General features: G+C 27.9%; 3 protein-coding genes and 2 long non-coding RNA genes across 10 annotated transcripts; 3 read left to right on the forward strand and 2 right to left on the reverse strand.

Annotated features, from left to right (window-relative positions):
* Positions 1 to 411: 411 nt before the first annotated feature.
* LOC132918548 (uncharacterized) lies at positions 412 to 5377 on the forward strand. Its single transcript, XR_009660514.1, has 4 exons — positions 412 to 589; positions 2055 to 2200; positions 4631 to 4746; positions 5168 to 5377. It is a non-coding gene; the product is annotated as an uncharacterized LOC132918548 (long non-coding RNA).
* Positions 5378 to 5504: 127 nt separating this feature from the next.
* LOC132917484 (uncharacterized) lies at positions 5505 to 6946 on the forward strand. Of its 3 annotated transcripts, none has more exons than XR_009660290.1 (3): positions 5505 to 5947; positions 6018 to 6143; positions 6214 to 6946. It is a non-coding gene; the product is annotated as an uncharacterized LOC132917484 (long non-coding RNA). The 3 variants fall into 3 exon arrangements; XR_009660288.1 differs by having other exon boundaries at positions 6018 to 6139; XR_009660289.1 differs by having other exon boundaries at positions 5505 to 5943; positions 6018 to 6139.
* Positions 6947 to 8377: 1431 nt separating this feature from the next.
* Positions 8378 to 11743, reverse strand: LOC132917073 (YTH domain-containing protein 1). 4 transcript variants are annotated; one of them, XM_060977613.1, is made up of 3 exons: positions 11628 to 11743; positions 9820 to 10290; positions 8378 to 9742 (listed from the first exon to the last, which is right to left on the reverse strand). In XM_060977613.1, the coding sequence occupies exons 2-3, from the start codon at positions 10280 to 10282 to the stop codon at positions 9066 to 9068; spliced, it is 1140 nt and encodes a 379-aa protein (XP_060833596.1). In that variant the 5' UTR covers positions 10283 to 10290; positions 11628 to 11743; the 3' UTR covers positions 8378 to 9065. The 4 variants fall into 4 exon arrangements, with proteins under 4 accessions (XP_060833596.1, XP_060833594.1, XP_060833592.1 ...); XM_060977611.1 differs by lacking the exon at positions 11628 to 11743 and adding an exon at positions 11266 to 11621; XM_060977609.1 differs by lacking the exon at positions 11628 to 11743 and adding an exon at positions 10807 to 11621.
* Positions 11744 to 12471: 728 nt separating this feature from the next.
* LOC132916893 (nucleolin-like) lies at positions 12472 to 17289 on the forward strand. Its single transcript, XM_060977322.1, has 6 exons — positions 12472 to 12776; positions 15766 to 15878; positions 15944 to 16315; positions 16383 to 16523; positions 16617 to 16729; positions 16799 to 17289. Exons 2-6 carry the CDS (start codon positions 15768 to 15770, stop codon positions 16896 to 16898), a joined length of 837 nt encoding a protein of 278 aa, XP_060833305.1. The 5' UTR covers positions 12472 to 12776; positions 15766 to 15767; the 3' UTR covers positions 16899 to 17289.
* A 1367-nt stretch (positions 17290 to 18656) lies between these two features.
* LOC132918068 (18S rRNA aminocarboxypropyltransferase) lies at positions 18657 to 20051 on the reverse strand. Its single transcript, XM_060979138.1, has 5 exons — positions 19734 to 20051; positions 19566 to 19665; positions 19322 to 19497; positions 18886 to 19261; positions 18657 to 18817 (listed from the first exon to the last, which is right to left on the reverse strand). The coding sequence occupies exons 1-5, from the start codon at positions 19734 to 19736 to the stop codon at positions 18753 to 18755; spliced, it is 720 nt and encodes a 239-aa protein (XP_060835121.1). The 5' UTR covers positions 19737 to 20051; the 3' UTR covers positions 18657 to 18752.
* Between the last annotated feature and the right edge of the window lie 2253 nt (positions 20052 to 22304).

Here is a 22304-nt window from a genome sequence, read left to right on the forward strand (position 1 = left end):
AGAAGCAAAATAATGCAGAAATAATAACTTAGAAACATAACGATATTAATCATAATTCTTTTTTTTTAAATATATATATAATAATATAATTATTTTTGTTTAGTTCACTATTTTCATAGATTAAATTAAATAATTTTTAATCATCTTCATTAGAATAAAATATTAATACTTTGCAATATCTATAAAGATTTGGTCTAGTTTATATGTTTCAATTTTACGTATGTCAAACAGCTAAAATAGAAAAATAGATCGTATAATATCACAAAGAGTTCTATATAAATGTATCATATTATAATATTCGTCATCCGTGGCATACGACAATCGACGACATTCGTCGGAGACGATTAACAATTCTATAATAGTCTTAATGAACAGTCGTTAAACAACAGTCATCAGTACATGACACGTATTCTCATTTTCATTTCGCGCAGTTTATTTTCATAAAATATCTTTATACTCTCATTTAGAATCACGATGAAGATCCATATGAACTATGAAGAAAATTTGCAGTTTCTTCGGCAGCGGTGCACCACTCCGTATGGACTGAAGATTGACACAACTCGGTTTCCCGGGAACAGTCGATGATTACGTAAGTTTTTTTCTTATTCTTTATTAGGATTAAATTTACATTTTAAACTTTTTTTTATTTTTATTTATACTTTTTAAACTTAAAATAAAATATATTAATTTATATGAACAATTGGCTACCCGGACGATGTAATCGACGAAAGCACATATTTTATTCTACTATTCACGCCGGGTGACGTATATACGTATGCCTATTTTATTCCCAACGCGCAATGCATAAAATACGCGAGACCGAAAATACATAATTGTCATATTAATATATTACCGGACCCATTTTATATAATAATTTATATTTATATTAATTGTATAAATAGCATTTTTCATTTTTAACTGGCCGAGTACCCGACTAATATAAGTTTTTTTTATCCCTAACAAAAATAAAATGTTTTCCGAAAAGACACATTAATATTTTATAATTGTCTGAATTTTGAATTTTTGATGGCATTATTAGATATTTATTTCATATTTCTGTGATAACTATTTCTGCTCGACCGATTTTGGTTTTTTTGTAGTAATTTAAAAACGAATAACTGTAGTTATTTGAACATTTTACCAAATGTTAATGTTTGCATTTCTTATACATATTATAATTTTCAAAATATTTTGACTGTATAAAATAACAATAGCATAAAACCATAAATAGATGCATTTATTATATATATATATTAATATCGCAAATTATCTGAGCATATTATTTATTATTAGAAATCTTTTTTTTAATATTTTATTATTTCAAAGTTCTAGACAATATTTTTTTCAGTAGTAAATAATTTAAGAATATAAACTTTTCATTTTTATCTGGTATGCAAACTGTTTTTAATTTGTGAATGTGGCCTGAGAGTTCAAAAAGGTTACCGATCATGCATTAATGATGAAATTGCCAAGAATATAATAAAGTCGTTATAAGTACCCTTTAGAATTTAGATCCTGGATATGTAGCGAAAAATGTTTAATGATTTTACAATTGTGTAGTTTATTTTCTGTCTGCCATGAATTCTTGTAGCAAATATGATCTATTTGGTACTTTGGTTGGTAAATATTAAAATAAAATAAAAAAAATTCAGATCTTGCCATAATATCGGAAAAACAAAAAAGCTGGAAATATTACCATATTTATATGGTTTTATTTTTTGATGAAAAATTTTATCAAAAAGCTATTGAAATAATAAAATAATAATTAAAAAAAAAATTCAGGATATACAATTATTATGGTTTTACGTATGAAATTAATTAAATACCAAAAGTTTCGTATGCAAGACAGCTGAGATATAAAAATAAATACTATAATATCACATAGAGTTTTATAAAAAAAAACATATGATCTATCACATTATCACAATATTTACCATCCGTGGCAATCGACAATCGTCGTCATTCGTTTAAGACCGTTAATAATTCTAATAGTTTTATTGAACAGTCTTTAAACAACAGCCTTTAGTGTATGACAAGTGCTCTCATTTTTATAGAGTATTTTAATAATTTCATTCTGAAGCGCAAAGAAGACGAATGAAGAAATAAGAGCTAGCTGTTTCTTCGGCGGTGATGGTGCACGCGTTTGAACTGTAAATGTGGTACAGCTCGATTTCGCCGAACAGCGTCGAAGAATACTTACGTAAGTTAATTTTCCCATAATTATGGAATATTAAATTTATCTTTTATACTTAAAATAATATTTATTGACGTGTACAAGCTGCTATTCTTGGATGACAAACTTATATTTTATTTCCAATCGTTCAATGCAATGGCCGGCAACCTGCAGTGAGCTATTGTTTACGGCCCGCTTTAAATTCTAAAACAACGAATTTTTTTTTCAATTTAAAGTTCGAAACAATATTTTTTTGCATAGTAAATAATTTAAGCATATTAAATTTTTATTCTTTTCTTGCCCGCAAACAGTTTTTAATTTGTGAATGTGGCCCGAGAGTCCAAAAAGGTTGACCACTGGTCCAATGTATAAATAGCCAAGAATAAAATTAAGTCGTCAAGTATACCTTGGATCCTGGACAAGGATAGCAATGAATGTATATTTATTTGACAATTGTGTAGTTTCTTTTCTATCATAAATTATTGTAGCAAATATGATCTATTTAGTACTTTGCAGGGTGGTTAATAGTAAAATAAAATAAAAAATTTCGTATCTTATCATAATATCGAAAATACAAAAAAACAAATGTATTATAACGCTATATAGGTACTTGCATAATATCGACAAAATTAATTTATTAATTTAATTTTAATTAAAAAATGCTAATTATAGAATTTTGAAAAATTTACCAATTATCTACGTTATGATTTCTCTATAGGTAAATTGTATAATTTTAAAAGCATTTTCATTATTTATAACAATTCAATTTTTTTTTTTTTTATTAAGCCGAAAAAAATTATAGATATACAAATATGATTTAAAATTTAATACAGGCTTCTTCATCAATCGTTCACTAATTTACTGTAATAAAAAATGTATAGTCGCGGTGTATTTTATAAACGTTTAAAATTAAAATTTTGATTGTATTCGGTTAAATCTATAAAATGTTAAAATTAATTTTTTCGTTAGATATTCATATAAACATTTTCTTTTTATATCTACAATTTAAAAATATTATATTGGAATTCTCATTAGTTTTTTTTAACCTTAAACAAAAATAATATGTTTACTGGAAAATCACATTATTTTTTTATGACTATTTGAAGTTCAGTATTATACCTATAACTTATTAAATGTTTATTATACACCCACCCTAAAAATAAATAATTTTTGTATTTTGTTATAGTTCAAAAACGAATTATCTTAGATAATTAAAACTTTAATTAAATTCTTATGAGAGTATTTCTTACAGATAGTATTTTTTCAAAATATTTTGAAATTATGTATATTTACGATATTATATATTTTGTTATTATTTAAAACATTATTTGTAGGGACATAAAAGTTTTTTTGTACATGTTATACTATACGTACACAATGACATTGTTGACATACGTAGATTAATCTTAAGATATTATTTATTCAAATTATTTTACGAAAGGGTTGTACACTTGTACCTATTGACTCAAAAGTAAATAACAAGAATATAATACGGTATAAATTATATTTATTATTTATACAATATTATAAAAATAATTTCGAGAAATGCAATGTTTTCGGAAAAAATGTAGCTTGTCAAACTTTACACAAAAAAAAAATAAAATACTTAGCAATATCAATCAACATATAATATTATAAGTCATAATACATCAAAATTATACTTCTTAATGAAGGTTGACTGACTGTCTCTTTCAAATTCAAATTTCACCCACTAATTACAGTAATAAACTTAATCACTAATGTATAAAGCAACACTGTAATAATTACTTCTTTATCTTTAATCTAATGTAATTTTTGATTATTTTGTAAAATGGTACTGAAAATTGAATTCCTCAAAGCATTGACTAGGTACTATATTTTGTTACATGAAACCATAATAAAGGAAATGTATGAATTTGTTTCTATTATGATAGGTGTCTTCAGATATATATATATGTAAGTTTACATGTAAGAATATGTAAGATTAAGTTAAATCACTGCGTGATTAAAACCGAAAGTATGCAGAAATAATAACTCAGAAACATAAAGATATTAATCATAATTCTTTTTTTTTTAAATATATATAATAATATAATTATTTTTGTTTAGTTCACTATTTTTATAGATTAAATTAAATAATTTGTAATCATTTTCATTAGAATAAAATATTAATACTTTGCAATATCTATAAAGATTTGGTATATAGTTTAAATGTTTCAATTTTACGTTCATATGTCAAACAGCTAAAATAGAAAAATAGATCGTATAATATCACAAAAAGTTCTATCAAAAAAAACCATAGATTTATCATATTATAATATTCGTCATCTGTGGCATGCGACAATCGATGACATTCGTCGAAGACGATTAACAATTCTATAATAGTCTTAATGAACAGTACTGAAGTATATGACAAGTACTCTCATTTTTATTTCGTGCTGTTTATTTTCATAAAAATGAATTTTTATTCTCATTTAGAATCACGATTGAAGATCGATATGAAGAAAATTTGCAGTTTCTTCGGCGGCGGTGCACTACTACGTATAGTCTGAAGATTGACACAACTCGGTTTCACGGGAACAGTCGACGCTTAAGTAAGTTTTTTTTTATTTTATTTTTTGGGATTAAAATTATTTTTTAAACTTAAAATAAAATATACAAATTTATATGAACAATCCGCGCTAGTCGGATGAAGTAGTTGATGTACGCATATTTTATTCTCCAGGGTCCAATGAAAAAATAGTACACAATGCCTACTTATTTTACTCATTAGTTATAGTAGACAAAAATTGTGAGAAATAACAACCATGTATTATTTGTATTATTCGCGATTATATTATATTAGAATAGTAGTAGAATAGTACACCTTAGATCCTGGACGTGGACGTAGCGAAAAATGTATAATGATCTTACAATTATGTAGTTTATTGTTTGTTTGTCATGAATTCTCGTAGCAAATATGGATCAATTTGGTACTTTGGGTGGTAAATAGTAATATAAAACAAAAAATTTCAGATCTTGCCATTATATCGGAAAAACAAAAAACTGAAATAATTACGCTATATCCTTGTGTAATGTCAACCCGGAGGACGATTGGCAGTATCATTAAGAAGCACATCTGAATAACAAAAATAAATGTCACAAGGCTGTGTTTGTTTAATACTATAATTTTTTGAACAGTAGTACAGTATATTATGAATATTTACTTAAATTATATTTAATTTTTATGGTTTTTTTTTCAGATAATATACTGTGCTACGGTTTTAGGTGTTCTTTTTATTTTAATAATACGTTGATAAATTACAAATTTTTTCAATTTTTTTTTCTTATCACAAAGCTAGTTTGTCTTTGTGTATGTTTAAATTTATATTTTTTTATAGTTATTGTGCTGTTTAACTTTCTTATAAAAGAGAGTGAGGAATTAAAAAGGTGGCCACCGAACAGAAAGTTAAACTGCAATATACTATAATCTTTTTAGTTCATGTTTACATTTTTAACTGATAAATTATGAATATAAAATTTCAAATTAATTTAAATTCGAAAATAAAAGAACACCAACATAGATTTCTTAAACATTAAAATTTTACTATAAATTTAAATTACATTTAATCAGCACATTAGTTGAAGTTTTATAGGAACCGAACATTTGGCTGGATCATGGACTACCCACCGACGGAGAATTTGTCATTGAGCTGAAGAAAATGTGTCGGCACTCGGCTTCGTTTCAACCCGGAGGAAGATTGGCAGCATCAATAAGAAGCTCATCTTAATGTCAACTGTCCAAAGGATTTGTTTGTATTATATTATAATTTTTAGAATCGTAGTAGGTACAGTATACTATATATAATTATATAATATTTATTAGTGAAGAAGAATTCGTCACAAAGCTGATGGAAAATGTGTCAGCACTCGGCTGTATTTCAACACGGAGGACGTCTAGCAGCAGCAAAATGAAATTCAACTGATAATCAACTGTCCAAAGGATTTGTTTGTATTATATTATAACTTTTAGAATCGTAGTAGGTACAGTATACTATATATAATTATATAATATTTATTAGTGAAGAAGAATTTGTGCTGATGGGAAATGTGTCGGCACTCGGCTTCGTTTCAACCCGGAGGAAGATCAATAAGAAGCTCATCTTAATTTAGTTGTCCCCCCTTTACGCATTAGCGCTCATCTCTCATCCACTCATCCAACACATTCACTATCGCCGGCCGGCAACACACATATATTATACACATTACCCGTTTTATATTATATAATATTATTAATACCTACATAGTTTAAGTTATTGTATATTTTTTTTTTATTATTTGAATGCATTCATATGATCAGTTGTGTATTTAGGAATTTTAGGATAAGGGCAACACATATTTTGCCCCCTTCCCCCATTAAAAAAAAATTAAAAAACTTCTACGCCGCGCAATAGTGGTCAAACTGTTAATACCATAGAATACCATGTTATATAAATACTATAGTATTTTATACGTCTATGGCACACATGTGTTGTGAACATTATTAATGATTGACGTCACTGCGCCAGTACTCATAAAGTACGAAATAAAAATTTGCCGCCCCTCTAAATCTTTAAAAATTTGCCGTTCTGAACATCAGAACCCCTACCTAAATACGCCCCTGCATATGATGCGTTCTCGCTTACGATGTGGATTAGGCCTACTGGGGACACCACAATAAAAAAACGCGCCTCGTGTAATACCTCATAAAATTATTAAACAATACGGACAATGTTATTGTACGTCGTTTAATAATAAAGGTGGTGTGGAAAATTACCTAACACTGTTATTCTTATCTTATAGTTACCTAACCTTGCATACATTTTTTTATTAAATACCAATTAAATAATTATTTATATCATGAAACGAAAAATATTATAAACTTATAATTAAGTCCAATATAAATTTAACATTAAAGGAATAAGTGGTCATACAATGCTTGTAAATAAGTATAGTCACCCTGTTAGGTTAATGGTTAGGTTTTAATGTATTTACCTATTATAATATATAGGTAGGTAGCAAGTTCTTTTAAAAATTATATATAAGTTCTACATTAACATAATCGATAATTCATATATCGTGTATATTAGAATATTATGAAACGTTACTACTTATTTAAAACATCGAATCTAATATCATAATTAATGGAATTAGAGATTTTACTAACGCCATGTAACTTCTCATACTTCATACTATTTTCAAAATTTAAATTGTTATTTAAGTATTTTTTTAGACAAGTTTTTTAAATTACCGCCGATTTCTGGGTACCTAAATGGCGTAGGATATTATTATGAAATCTAAATTGTCTTTGAGGTTCTAAATGTCCAATGGGATCCAGTTGACGTACGTGGATCTATTTGTCGCGGGATCTAGGTGATACGTAACCATAGTAAATAACACGAACTATGATTATAATATATAATATATATAATCATAGTTCGTGGTAAATAATAATATTATTATGGTTGTATTTTGTGGTTATACTGATAAGATTAGGTTTTATAACAAATAAAAACTTTTTTGAAGTATACATCGTATAAATAAATATTTAATAATAATAATTATATATACATAATATATTTGTGATTAATTCGAATTTGCAGCACATTTTAAGCCATTTAAGGTATATACTGTGTTACTATATATCGTATAAATAGTTAAATATTAAATTGCGATAACCTAAAATTACTACTTAATCTTTTTTTAAATAGATTTCATTAATTTGACAAATTCTAATGCTGTTATAATAAGCTGACAATGTATTAAGTTTTTATGAAAATGGTTTATCCTATTTTGTTTATAGCTATTTATTCTAGCAAATATAATTTATTAATATGGGATTGGGGCAATACATTTTTTGTGTGGTTACATAAGAATTTCGATTTGTTTTTTTTAAGCTATAAAGAATCAGTAACAATAATAATTTGTAACAACTGTTTTTTAAAAAAAAATGTTGAAATATTTAGTATTACATTATACACCAAGGAGCTTTACACGAAAAAATCAAGTCCTCAGTAAGCATGATCTGTTGGTACAATCATGAATTTATTAAATTTAAATTGTTAAAATCTATAGATCATAGTTAATAATATATGTGCATTATGCAAGCAATAAAGAAAGAAAAATAACTTATTCAATAATACATTTTATTGTGCATTATCACATTAAAATAAGATATAAATAGAGTAAAGAAATATAAACGGTTAATTATCATAATAATCTGATTTATATTTATTTATCTGGTTAAAACTTAATATTTTCATGGTCTTATATTGATAAAGTATGAATTTTAAATTGCATTAAACTTGAATTACAATAGTTATAAATTGTTATATTAAAAATTGTTTTATCTATTTTTCTATTCTTTTTAACAATATTTTTATATACAATTTGTTTATTATGTAAATGAAATAATTGAATTGTTCAATATTGTTAAATTTAAATACATAATATACTGATATATTTGTTATTAAGTCATTTACAAAATAAAAGCCAAGAATAAAATTTAGGTTTAACATACATAAAAAGAGAAAAATATATTTACATCAAATACTTATAAAAACACAGTGGCCAAATACAAATGTGTACATGAATTCTAAAATAGGTATTGTCGCAACAAAAAATGTAAAAAACAAAATAAATGATCAAAATCATAAAACAATAAGAATATTACTAAAAGCAAATATAAGTTTTAATAATCACTAATATTTGTATAAAATAATAACTTAAAACCATTCAAAATCATTTTAATAATAAATTATATAAACAATATAATATAGTAGGATAAAATTTCCATTTATACAAAAATAATAACAATAAAATGTATTTACTTTTAAGACTAGTAAATTTAATACTAATAATCTAAGGAGGATCTTTTGAATGCATTTTAAAAACCTTAATGATAACGGTGTCTATGAGTATGGCGCTCTTTTTCACGTCTATGACTTGAGTGATATTCCCTGAGATTAACTAATCTATCTCTTTTGTAGTAATCTTCTAATGGTCGTGCGTATGTATCTGGTACATGTATAGGAAGCCGAAAAGGTGGCAATGGTACATCATCATAATAACGTTGTACCATTGGTGATCCACCTAAATTATATTGGTACGATGGATACAAAGGTGGGCGTACATAATATGGATGTGATAACATCCTTGGTAGTTGTTTGTGTGGCATCCCGAATCGGTAAGCTTGTATATATTCTTTGGTAGTGGGTCCTTCATCTGGTAAACCAAGCACTCTACGCCGTTGCCGTAATTCGGCTGTACTAATAGAGGGCTGATGATTTTTAGCTTTTTTTAAAATATACTGAAAATCAATTGATTCGTCTTCTAGAAACATTGAGCACAATTGTGATCCAGTCTTAGCATCAACTTCTTGACCATCACGAGCAATTTTAACAGTTTTTCCTTCATTGTATGCATTGAATAAATGAGAAGTATCATTGAATTCTAACTCTTTTGTAGTAATCCAGTCAACTTTGAATACACCTGATAAATTACGACTTCCGAGTAGTACCCAACCAACTGGTGACAAATCATATCTAGCTGCTTCAGAAATTCTAGCAAACCCTGAAGTATCAGAAAAAAGATAGGAATAAGAAAATGATAAATAATGATAATGTGTAAATTAAAAATTAAGTATTTACCTGCAAATTTACCACTTTCTTTAACTGAAAATATCAAAATTACATTCTTACATGTTCTGAAAGCTTGATTTAACTTTGTCTCATTCCATGGTCTTGTAGACCAACAGTTTTTAATTTTAGCCAATTCAATATTTTCATAGTTATTACTTTTTATAATGAAAAACCGAGCTTCTTTCAACAATAATTTTAGTTGAGATAAATATTCTTCAGATGGTTTTTTTTTAATTGATGAATCTTCGTCGATTCTTATATATCTTTCTGATTTTATCTTATTCCTTGTTGAAGTTTCATCAATGGAACTAGAGCTAGCTTCACTTCTGGTATCAAATTCTTCATCTAATTGGTCATCACCTTCAATAATATTATCGGTTTCTTCTGTGATTTCATCAAGTACTTGGAGTTCATCAAATGCTTCAATGGAATCAGCAGTAGATCCATGAACACTAATTGAGTCTTCATCCATTGATATAACTACAAAAATAATAATTTAATTAATTAATACAATTTTTAAAATATAAGTACACTAGGTAATTCTTCAAAATAATAATGATTGTTGGATCTTTATGGATAAAAATTTAAGCAAAAAAATAAAATACCTATACAGCTTTACCTACCTAAAATAATTAGAAAAATTAAAATTTTTAAATAGATAATATGAAATCAGAAATCATTCGATACCTTGTGTCTAATTATTGAAGATATATATGAGATTTAATTTTTTTTTTTTTTAAATGTAAAAATATACTGACTAGGACTCAATATACGTTATATCTACTGAGAAACAAATATATATGTACATGCATTTTATCATCATTAGACAATTATTCAGGATTTTTATTACTTTATACGTATAAATTAAAATTAAATCATTCGTTATCCATAGGTACATTTTAAGAAATTATTGAAATGATGTACCTTGTTGAGATCCATAGTTAATAAATTACAGACTCGATCAAATTATTTAATAAACAAAAAAAAAAATACTACGGGCATGAAGTAATGTTATTAATTGACAACGACAGTACACAGACTGCAATCTGCATTCCAAACATAATCCCATAAGATCATTGCTGTCGGGCACGCCATAATGTAGTATTTCTCAAAAACAGTTGGCGTTTTAAAACGAACTAAATTTTTTTTTGAAACTTCACCGAAAGGAGAGCAAACAATGAAAACATGATGTTTAGTGTATGCATCGTAATGAATACAATACATCTTTTAAAATTGATTAAACACGGATCTGGTTGAATTTTGAACACATCTTGATAACCATTTAAATCCGGATTACCGGGAGATCCGCAACCAATGACGATGTAAAAATAAAATATATTATTTCGATTAGTTTTCGGGATACAAGTCGAGTAAAATATCGTCCGTCGACGGTAATCATAATTACAGACTATATTATAGTATAACACGAAATCGTCCATTTCGCTGTGGACTTACCGCGATTTAAACTAACGATTATTTTATAATTTATCTAAATACACTACGCGATAATCGTGACCGATCGGTTTTTCAGACGAAAATCGGATACTTAAACGGCGGAATATTGTTTTCAACAAAAATCACACTAGCAGGTGTAAAATACAATAATATTATGGAATATTGATAATATAAACAATATCACAATAGTTTGTTTGTGAGTCGGACGCACGAGCTACCGCCGGTAATAGCAATACTGCACTAGCGACTATACTGCCCAGTGCCCACTAGTCAGTTAGTAGTCACTAAGGTCTAGGACCTAGGATGGACACAACACACAAACACAATAATAATATTATTTTGCACTGAACAGTGAACTTAACTATTTTGTTATTATCACAGGTATCGGTGGGCGGCGATGTGAGGGTGACTTGGGGAGTAATCATGAACTAAGAGCGTCGCTGGTGTAGTTTTTAAAGGAGGAGTGGTCCCAGTCCAAGTCCGATACTACGAGTCCATGTGTTGTATGCATAGATAATATATATATACATATATATGGTCGTTGTGTGCACGGCTATAGTAGATAATACAAACCAATAGCCGTGGTTGTGTAATGGAATTACGGTGGAGTGGTGTAGCAGAGAAGATTAGCGGTTACCGAGAGCCCGGTAGCTGGTAGCCGTCATGGTATCTTTATCATCTCGTATCATGTATACAGTATACATACACCACGATTAAAGATATATCTTTAATCGTGATTCGTGACATACACTATACACCGAACACCGGTCCCGGTGGCAAATGTTTAGATCACAATATCATATAATATGATCTAAGGCCGGGTAAATCATAGAGTAATTATTACTGTATGGGGTAAATGCCAAATGGTGATTTTAGATAGATTATTGTAGCACTTCTGAGATATGTGATTGCATAGGCGATCGACCGCCGACTGGTGAGTGCCGAATAGCGAATGCCATACGTTGATCGGTTGATCCGTCAAAGCACGATGAATATCGTGCGTCAAAGTATGGTACAACCATAATATCTATGGGCCAAAGTAAATACATATTATATATGTATCGGCATGTCGGTATAATCTATATACCGCCAATGTATATATATATAATGTCTATGGAATCGTCTGTACAGTAGTGTGACCAACTTCTGTGGTCAATCGACCATGTGTCCGGCGCAGGCACTGCGTGTAACCGCATTCGGTTTGTTTGCAATCGGCGTTACTGAGTGGCGCGGTCCGGTGCGGTTGTTGTGTTCTCTAATAATTCACTTTGCTATATTGCTATTCCGTCGTTTCGTCGTTCGTACTCGTCGCTGCCGTCCCAATCGCTAGCAAGTAACTGTTCCGTGTTGTTTCGTTTACTCTTTCCACCCTACGTGTACCGACAATCATCGGCGCCCAGGAAAAGCGTTATATTAATTAATACCATTATCGGATACCTACTACTAAGTCGTGCCCAGTCGTTGATTACCATAACTAATTTCTCATCGCCGGCTAAGTCGAAAGCAAAATCGTAAGTATCTATAGTAGTAAGTAAAGTAGCGCATTAGATTCGCATTGAGTTGCTGCCATTTCCACGTGCGCGTGAATGACATGAATATCGTCAAAATATTTTAACCTAAACGATTGCCACCGCGGTATGTCAAAATACGTGATTGGACTTAGTTCGCCGGCCAGTTGTTATGGACGTTTATATTGTTGAGTTTAGACCATATTACACCGGTAAATGTATTCGTCTATCATCGTTCGTTGGTGAATCCGCTATACATCTGCCCCTTTAGCAAGTCTCCCAATCACTGTTTTTAAGGTGTACCGGTACTCATACTTGTGTATATAACGATGACATTTTGAAAATTGCCTAAGGGTAAGGGGTAGATAGGAAATAGTGTAATTATTTTATTATTATTTTTTTTTATATTGTAATGTTTTTATAGTATTTTTTTATTACAGTACTTATTAATTAATAATTTTTGGATTATTTCACACATGTAGGTTTACTAATCGATCAATAAAAGAACTAATCACATTCTTATACATACTTTTCAAAGGGGCAAGAGAAAATTTCCTCTACATATAATAATAACACAATAATACACACAATAATTACTTGTAACCCAACAAATACTTTGTGTCATTTCTGTTAATAAATGTCGTTTGCCTCAACAAATAAAAAATAAAAAATTTTATTTCTAGATTATTAGGGAAAAAATAGTTCTTATATAATGTTTAAACTGAGTGGTAGATTTACAGGGGGATCCAGGAGGTCTGTGTATATTGGTACATATATATATATTTATTATATTTTGTATTATTCACTATACACAAAGTCTGACCCTTAGTTATCTACTGAAATAATAATAATACATTTTAAATACATATTATTTTTGAGGACCCACCCCCAGAAATATTTTGAAATCCGCCACTGCTTAAACTTAGTTTTCATATATCCTGTGTTATTTAGTCCCTTAACGTTTCTTGTTTCTTTTCACCTTGAAAAGTTGAAACAACAACAAAAGATTAAGCTTTTTTTCCAAATTAAAGCTAAAAGTAGACTGTTCTGAGGAGATATCATAATCATATTTGGGTTTTATGTATGTAGCTAAAAATAATAGCCTTATCAGGGGTTTTATTTATGCCTGAAAGAAAACATGTCAAATATAAAGAAAAAAGTTTATAAAACAATAAAACAAATTACAATTTACAATTCAGAACATTTAACAATTTAAATAGATATATTATTTAAATTAATACCGGGATTAATACCCTGTTTGTATAATATTAGGTAAGTGTAGTGTGGGAAAACCATAATTAAAAAGATAATATCTACTACTAATCTGATGTAATGCCTATTATTGCCTTTATAGTTTTGCAACTAGTGTGACAACAAAGACCTGAAAAGTTATAATATTATATTATTAATATAAAAATTTAAATGTTAAGGTTTATAATTAGAACATATTTTATTCTTATTTTTGAATCTATCTACGGTAAATAAGAGGCTAGGTTAATTAGGTCCACGATAATGCCTATGCTGCTATGTGACACAAATACACTGTAGTACACAAAAATGTCTATTCGGACTATTAGGAGTCTACTGTACTTCAGTGAGAATAAGGCACTTTAACCTTAAGCTATATAATACTGTTAAAATATAATTTAGTATAAATACATAATTATTAATAATCATGAGTTAACTTAAATATAAAAGCAATTTTACAACTAATTATTTTTGAAACAGTAAGAATTCTTTAAAATTAAAACACAATTTTTATATAAGTAATTTTTTTAATCTATTAGATGAATAAGCTATTGTCTTAATCAGTTTTTGAGTATCAAATAGCTATATGTTTTTCTATAGCTATCAACATAGATATAAGTAAGATTTATATAATAAAAAGCAAAGCCGGCATGGTAAAAAATCATTGTTTAAAAATGAACTATGAAACTATTGAAACATTTGAAATTACAAAACATTAAATAATAATTATTAATAACATAGAAACTAAATTACGAATACTAAAATTATATTTCTATTATAGAATTTCAACTTTGGAGACAAATCCATAAGCTATACAACATTAATATTATTTAAGTAAACTTTCAAAAGTAAATGTCTTATGTTCATGATTATCATATATTTATATATTATACCAGATATAGACGTATAGTATTGTAAATGAATACATTATACGTATTTTTGTGTGCAATAATTGCATGATCGCTGAATCTATCAGGTGGTGCCTGGGCCCCTGCAGAGTTGGACAAGCGGAGTCCTCATGGCCTCGTCTGAGCGCATTGATTTTAAGACCAAATATAAAACCTTTTAGTAGCGTAATTAATCCAAAAAAAACCTCCTCCAACTTGTTATTTGACAATGGTACTATTATGCACATTAGGTAAGCATCTGATTATTGATTCAATTTTCAATTTTCTAAATACTTTATGGGTTCCTATTTCTTTCCTATACACCTACCAAGAACAAAACAAATTACGACACTAAAAACAATAAAATAAAAAATGGAGGGGCCCTGGACGCATCCGTGGTCATGGCCAAGCCAACACTGGACTTAAGAATAGGAGACAAAATATATATAATATGATGGTTATTGGTTAGTAATTTCTGTTTGGATTTTAAACGTTTAATTTGGTTTTTAACTGCTATAGGTACTTCGATATATATATTATTTTTTTAAAGCAAATAAAAAGATTTGTTGTTGTTTATTTTTTTTCCATTAGTGTATTTAAATGTTCAGAATGCAATTGCTAATATTAGAACTTGTGCACAGAATATAATACCAATTTATAATAGATTTAATTTTTAAGTTATACTTACAAATATTAATTATCTTTTAACTATTTTAAATTAAAAATTTTTATTGATACTAGCAAAAGCAATTAGTATCTAGGTACTTGCATTTTGAATAGAAGTAGTAACAGTATTTAATTACTGAAGTTATAACATAAGATGTTTAAAATTAATTTAATTTAACTAATGTTTTCAGTCATGATGAAAAGTAAGGAAGTTGTAGCTGGTGACTCAGAAAATGAATTTGAAGTTGATGAACCAGAAGAAGTAGCAGACCATTCTGATGATGAATGGGCTCCAACAGCTGCTGTATGTTGTATTAAAGTTTTACGTTATTAATAAATAGTGGAATTATTTATTTATTTATTTATTAGGCAAAAACTCCTGGTAAACGAGGACGACCAGCAAAAAATACACCTGGTAGAAAGAAGAAACCAAAAGTTTCTGAAGATGAAGACGAAGAAGAAATATTACCTAAAAAAGAGAGGGGATCAAAATCTAAAACAGCCACACCAGCACCAGTACCAACATCAGCTAGAGGTCGGGGAAGAGCAGCTAAAGGAAAGGCTAAAAAAGAAGAAGTTGAACCTGAAGAAGAGCCAGAAGATGATGAAGAATTTGACGAGGAGGAGGATTTAGAGGAAGATGAAGAGGATGAGGATGAAGAAGAAGATGATGAGGATGTAGAAGAAGAAGAAGAAGAGCTTAATCAAGGACCAAACGCAAAGCCAGCTAAAAAATTCACTGTATTTATACTTATTATTTTCAATATTAAATTGGTAACTTGAATTAAGTTTTAAATATATATTTCAGTCGGGAGCATTTGTCGTACTTAAGACTGATATGATTGGTAAGGGTAACCCTCCTGTATGGAAAATTGATGGCAAGGCATTGTTACAAAAGTATGTTCCTTTCAAACAGGATGGTAAAGTATTATACAAAAACACTTCTGTTGTAAGTATATTATTATCATTTATAGAAATAATCTATTTATACCAAGTCAATAATGGTTAAAATATGCTTTACATAATATTTATTTATTTGTAGTATTCTGGTTGGGGGTCCAATGTTAAAGAGCAGTACTACTCTGCGCCCGTATCATTTATACAGCAAACACGTAAAGAACACATTATAGAATTTTACAAAGATAAAATAAAGAAGTAAGTTTTTAATTTTTAGTTAATTGTTTTTCATATATTATTATTATGTATAATTAAAACTTATTTTAGAGATCCTAAAGTTGAAGAGGCTGCCAAGAAAGAATTAGAAGAAGAAGAAGCTGAATTAGCTGGTGATGATGATGAAAAGGCGGAACAAGATGAAGCATAATTGTTATATTAAGCCGAATGAGTATGACTGTTCACATAAAATTTGTGATTTAATATTTTTTTCTATATATTTAGTAACAGCTTTTCAATTGTATGTTAACAATGGTAATTTGTATTATATTATTTGTTTATTTTGAAATGCAATTAGCAATAATAATAATTTGTAAAATTATTTTAATTATTACTATCAGTTATAACCATAATGTGAATGGTACATTTTAACTAATGTTAAATTAAATGTCACTTTTTTTATTCTTTAATGATTAGACTATAACTCAAATATCCTGTACCCATAATTTTATAACAAATACAATTTTATGCATGTAAAAATATATACTGTACGGTTAATAGTTATGAAACGATTAAAAAGTATAAATTTAATGTGCAGATAATGCTAGTATTTTATTTCCAATGGTGTATAATATATAAATAATAATATATGCTGTATAATATATACATATACTATATGTCCATATATTTGTGTGTACAATGAATATGTAAGTTGACATTTTATTCTATACTTATGAATGAGTTGTTAAGAATAGACAATTCATTTAGTAATATTGTGGACTTCATTTTGTGTAATTGTAAAAAAAAGGTTTTTGCACATACGCATGTTTTTTTTTTTGTGCAAAATAAGTTTATAACATTTAACAAACGCAACAATTTGAATGAAAATTAAATGTTATGTTTTTAAGACATTTTACTTTATCATTCTTATTAGTTATTACTAATTTAATTTGTTCAAATTAAAATTTTAGAAACATGTATGTCCATATCCTACTCAAAATATTATTAGTTATCTTTTATTGTAATATATAAATATTTGGAAACATAGTTTTCTTATTTTATCATGTTACTTATGAAAATAGATGTTGAAAATTACAATTATTTTCCATTTTTTTTAGTTGGATATCCTTGATCGAAAATCTGGAATTGAATCTTCCCCCAGTTATTTTTAATATATTTTTAAAATATTTGAATACAAATTTTTAAATGGCATTAGATTTTTTTGATTCTTAAATAGATGAAGAATATAGTCCTTATTTTTTTTTTTTACTTAAGTGTTCAAAATTTTAACGTGATGATAATATGGTTGACCATTCATTGTAATTAATTATTGGTAATAATATTATACGTATAATAAATTAATTTTAATTTTTAAGCTATAAAGGTAAAACATAAATATAAAAAGTAGTAGTTGCTATAATATAATTATTAATAACTAGGATTATGAAACGCAGTATTAAAATATTTAGATGAGTAATCTAACTTAAAAATGTTGTTTATTTTTCAATAATGCATAAATATTGTTTTAGACAATATGAATATCCAATTTCTCATACTAATTTTATAAAGTTCTGTAACTAAAGTGTTAAGAATTTATCAAATAATTTGATAATTAATGTATTTTTAAATTGTGCACGGTGTAGATTAAATTTGTACGTAGACACCAGCATCATATAAGACTAGGAGTCTAGGACTATATGTTATTGTGAGATTTAGAATATTAAAATTAATAGTGCAGTGGATTCCACTAATGTGGGCACCGCCACACTGGTTAATATGAGCATTCGCTTAATACGGGCAAATTGGTCTGGTCCCAATACCAAATAATTAATACAGCTAATTTCGGTTTTTATGGGCAAACAGGGCTGGTCCCGAGGTGCCCACATTAAGTGGAATCCACTATATTAATATCCACTCAATGATATTATTTATAATGTGCAACTGGCCGTCATACAATAAAGATACCATACTATTTTGATCAGTCTTTATTACAGAAAACATTCAAAGACATGATACAAATTGTATAAATTATATTAATGAAGTCATTGATTTCCTACAGTTGTATCTATATATCATTATCACTAGATTCGCTGCTTGATTCTGCACTACTACTGGCATGTCGGTAATTATCTAAAATATTTACAATAAAAATAAACTATGTAAGTATGAATGGCATATAATTTTGAGTATTGCTTTACCCAGTTGATTTAAATATTGATTTTGAAAAGCAACAATTTCTTTCCCGTCTTTGCAGTCAGCATAGCCATCTAATAAATGTTGATTGAGACGTGTAAAAGTTGGACCCCAATTAAATTTGGACATGTATAAATCACCAATTTCCTTGAAACCAGCAATGTACATGGCAGCAGCTAAAGCTTCTACACATGAAAGCTTACTAGGGTGTCCATAATTAACTGGATTAGCAGCAACAAGATATGGCAATAATCGCAAGTTTTTTTTTGCTTTTCTGTGCTGCAACTTGTGAAATGGAGTGTCATTAAGTCGTGCCCAAGAACAATCCACAACAGCCACACCATATTTAGCTATAATTGTATTGTCCTTAGCTGAAACACTCTACACAGTATTGTAATTTAAGCATTAATTGAAATAATAATCAAAACAATATTATTTTACTTCAGTAGCAACAGGTGTTAGAACGATACCATTAAACTTAGCAGACATCCCAAGTTTGTCAATTAGTTCTAATCTCATTAATTTTCTTCCAGTACATCGTTTTGGATCACACTGTTTTAAATCCCACATGCCAACTTTAAAAGGTACTTCAATTTCTATAGAATCTTCACTCGTTTCTAATGACATTAAAAAAAAAAATTATAATTAATAAAACATTTTTTTCAAGTTAATATTATATTCTAACCACTACTGCTGTCTGATGAAGAATTGTCTTTAGAATCCTCATCCTCTTCATTAATTTTTACTTTTGACATAATTTCACATACCTCTTCATTATCACTAGCCTGAAAAATAATAAAACACAATGTTTTATTAAATTTTAGCACTATGATTGATTGAAAAAATAGCTTACCATGATGTGATTAAAAATATCAAACTTTAAAAATAGTTTTGTAGATATAAAAAACGGAAAATTTTGCAGTATTTGCTTTATATTATTAGGTATATTATTATAACAATATAATGAATACCAATATCATTAAAATATTATATAATTATGATATAGTGTATTTTTAATATTAGATATTATATATTATACTTATATTCAATGTTCAATGTATATTATAGACTTTGTTTATTTTCGATAATATTTAATCTTAACACTCTTAAATCGTGCTTAAAAGTTAAAAAGTACATTTATATTTAGTGCTTTCCTTATGCCAGTATATCATGCTTAATGCTTATATTATTATTATAATATGTGTTTACTGTTTATCACGAACTATGATTATAATCATAGTTCGTGCTGTTTATAGTAGTTTGTGATAAAAGCAAGATGTTTTTTTTTGATTATGAATAAAAACATTGGTATCTTCTTCCAGGGTTATATAAGTGCCGTCATTTTTGAAATTCAAATCCTTTTAGCTAAGTACCTATTTTTATTTTTAAATAGCTGTTCGAATTCAATAAAGTGTTTTAAATATAATTAATTAGTTATAAACTGTATAGAATTTAGTATGTTTAGTTTTTTTCTGATTTTAGCCGATAACCATAAATAATAATTAGTAGTAATAACCCATGTCGTGTAATTTAATGTAGGCTTCATTTTACATGAACAACTGAACGAGTTTATAAAAATATGTAAAATAAAATATTATTGTCTATTAAAATCCATTATTTGTAATTTGAGTCATACTGGTACGAAAGATAATTTTTAATGATTTGTTATATTTTAAAGTTATTTTTCACTTTTAGTTTAATTATACAAAGTTATAGAACAAATAAAAACAATTCCTACATCAAACTACATAAATTGTATCTATATTGTTTTTGTATAGCTACTGAACATAATATTGTCATTACAAATTTAATTTATCATTAAAAATATTGTGAATTGGTGGAGATTCACATCAAATAGAATTTATAAATTATAATATCGTGATTAAATAGGTATATCAATGTTGGTGCATCCAAATTGCATGCTAACTCTTAGTGGGAACAATGGGATCTGTCCAAATAATTGCATGCCACCTCTTAGAGAGGTCTGTCTGAATTGCATTCCATGTACAAGCATAGGCGCAATTTGAATTTTTAAATTTAGGGGGAGCTATTATAATTTGCATGTATTTATTGTGTGTATGCTCCCTGAGATATATAAAAGTGGAAGGGGGTATAAACAGAGCTGTTTGGAGGGAGGGCTTACCCCCCCTCCAAGGTACCCTCAAATTGTGCTTATGTGGCTACAAGTTTATCTTTTTTTTTCACTTAAGGAGATGACTCTGCATGTGAATATTGAATAAAACGATTATCGTTTAAGGTAATCAATAGTGAATGTATTTTACATTTTTACATTATAAATAAATAACAATAATATAATATTTAAAAACGATGATATTCCAAAACTATTTTTTCAGATTAATATAATAATGCTTATAATTTTAAAAAATGACTTAAAAAATTATAAAAATAAAAATTAACTTTAAGTTGTGCACATAAGTGCATCGTGCATGATAAATACACTTGTGGATACAGCAAGGCATGTAATTATGGATATACCCCGATGGCCGATACCCCTCTAAGAAGTGACATGCAATTAGGACATTTTTTTTGGCATGCAATTCGGATGCAGCCGTCAATATGTAATAATCATAAGTGATGTAACTGTCAGCAGTTGTCAACGAGTCAATCTAAATTGATGATTACCTGGTAAAATTAGGTAACCATTTAAAGAGTTGATTTTCTGTGTTTTTAAAATTTCGTTCAAATTTCTATTTTATTTTAATATTAGAAATTAGAATTGCATAAAAAAATCCATTGTTTTCTCTCCGATTTCATACAAAGTGATGGAGGTTACTAGACAGTATTATATATATATTATAATACATATTACTATATATAAATATATTTAATATATACATATAATAATATAATGTATACTGTATAGTACTATATTGTCACTGTCACAACTCATAAGTCATAATTAATGAAAAACTGAGTATAACAACTAAAATAATTATTATTAAAATACCAGTTGTCCGCCGCCATAATGACATTATAATATGGACAATATGGTGAGTAAAATTAAATGCGTAGGCACAATTATAGTCTGTAATCTGTATAGGTCAGAGGCGACAGTGGCGTCATTTGCAGTAGAACACAAGGATACAATATGTATATTACTTTCATTATTATAGTATATAGGTAGTAGGTAGGTAGGCACCTACTATAATATTACGATGAGTTTGCTTTATTCCACAATCGACACAATCCCACGCCAAACGTGAAACACTGTTATGAGTGTTAACTGTTATGACTTATGAGTTATGTCAGTTATGACGCATTGACGCCACTGCAATAGGCACGTGCATTATTATTATATGTTTTTATTTCTTATGGATATCTCGATGTATAAGTATTTGTATAATTTATAATAGTTTTGCAATAATATTTCGCAGACGAGCGGAGAACGAAATATTTTATTTGA

The sequence above is a fragment of the Rhopalosiphum padi genome, chromosome 1, assembly GCF_020882245.1.
Source record: "Rhopalosiphum padi isolate XX-2018 chromosome 1, ASM2088224v1, whole genome shotgun sequence".
NCBI classification, from domain to species: Eukaryota; Metazoa; Arthropoda; class Insecta; order Hemiptera; family Aphididae; genus Rhopalosiphum; species Rhopalosiphum padi.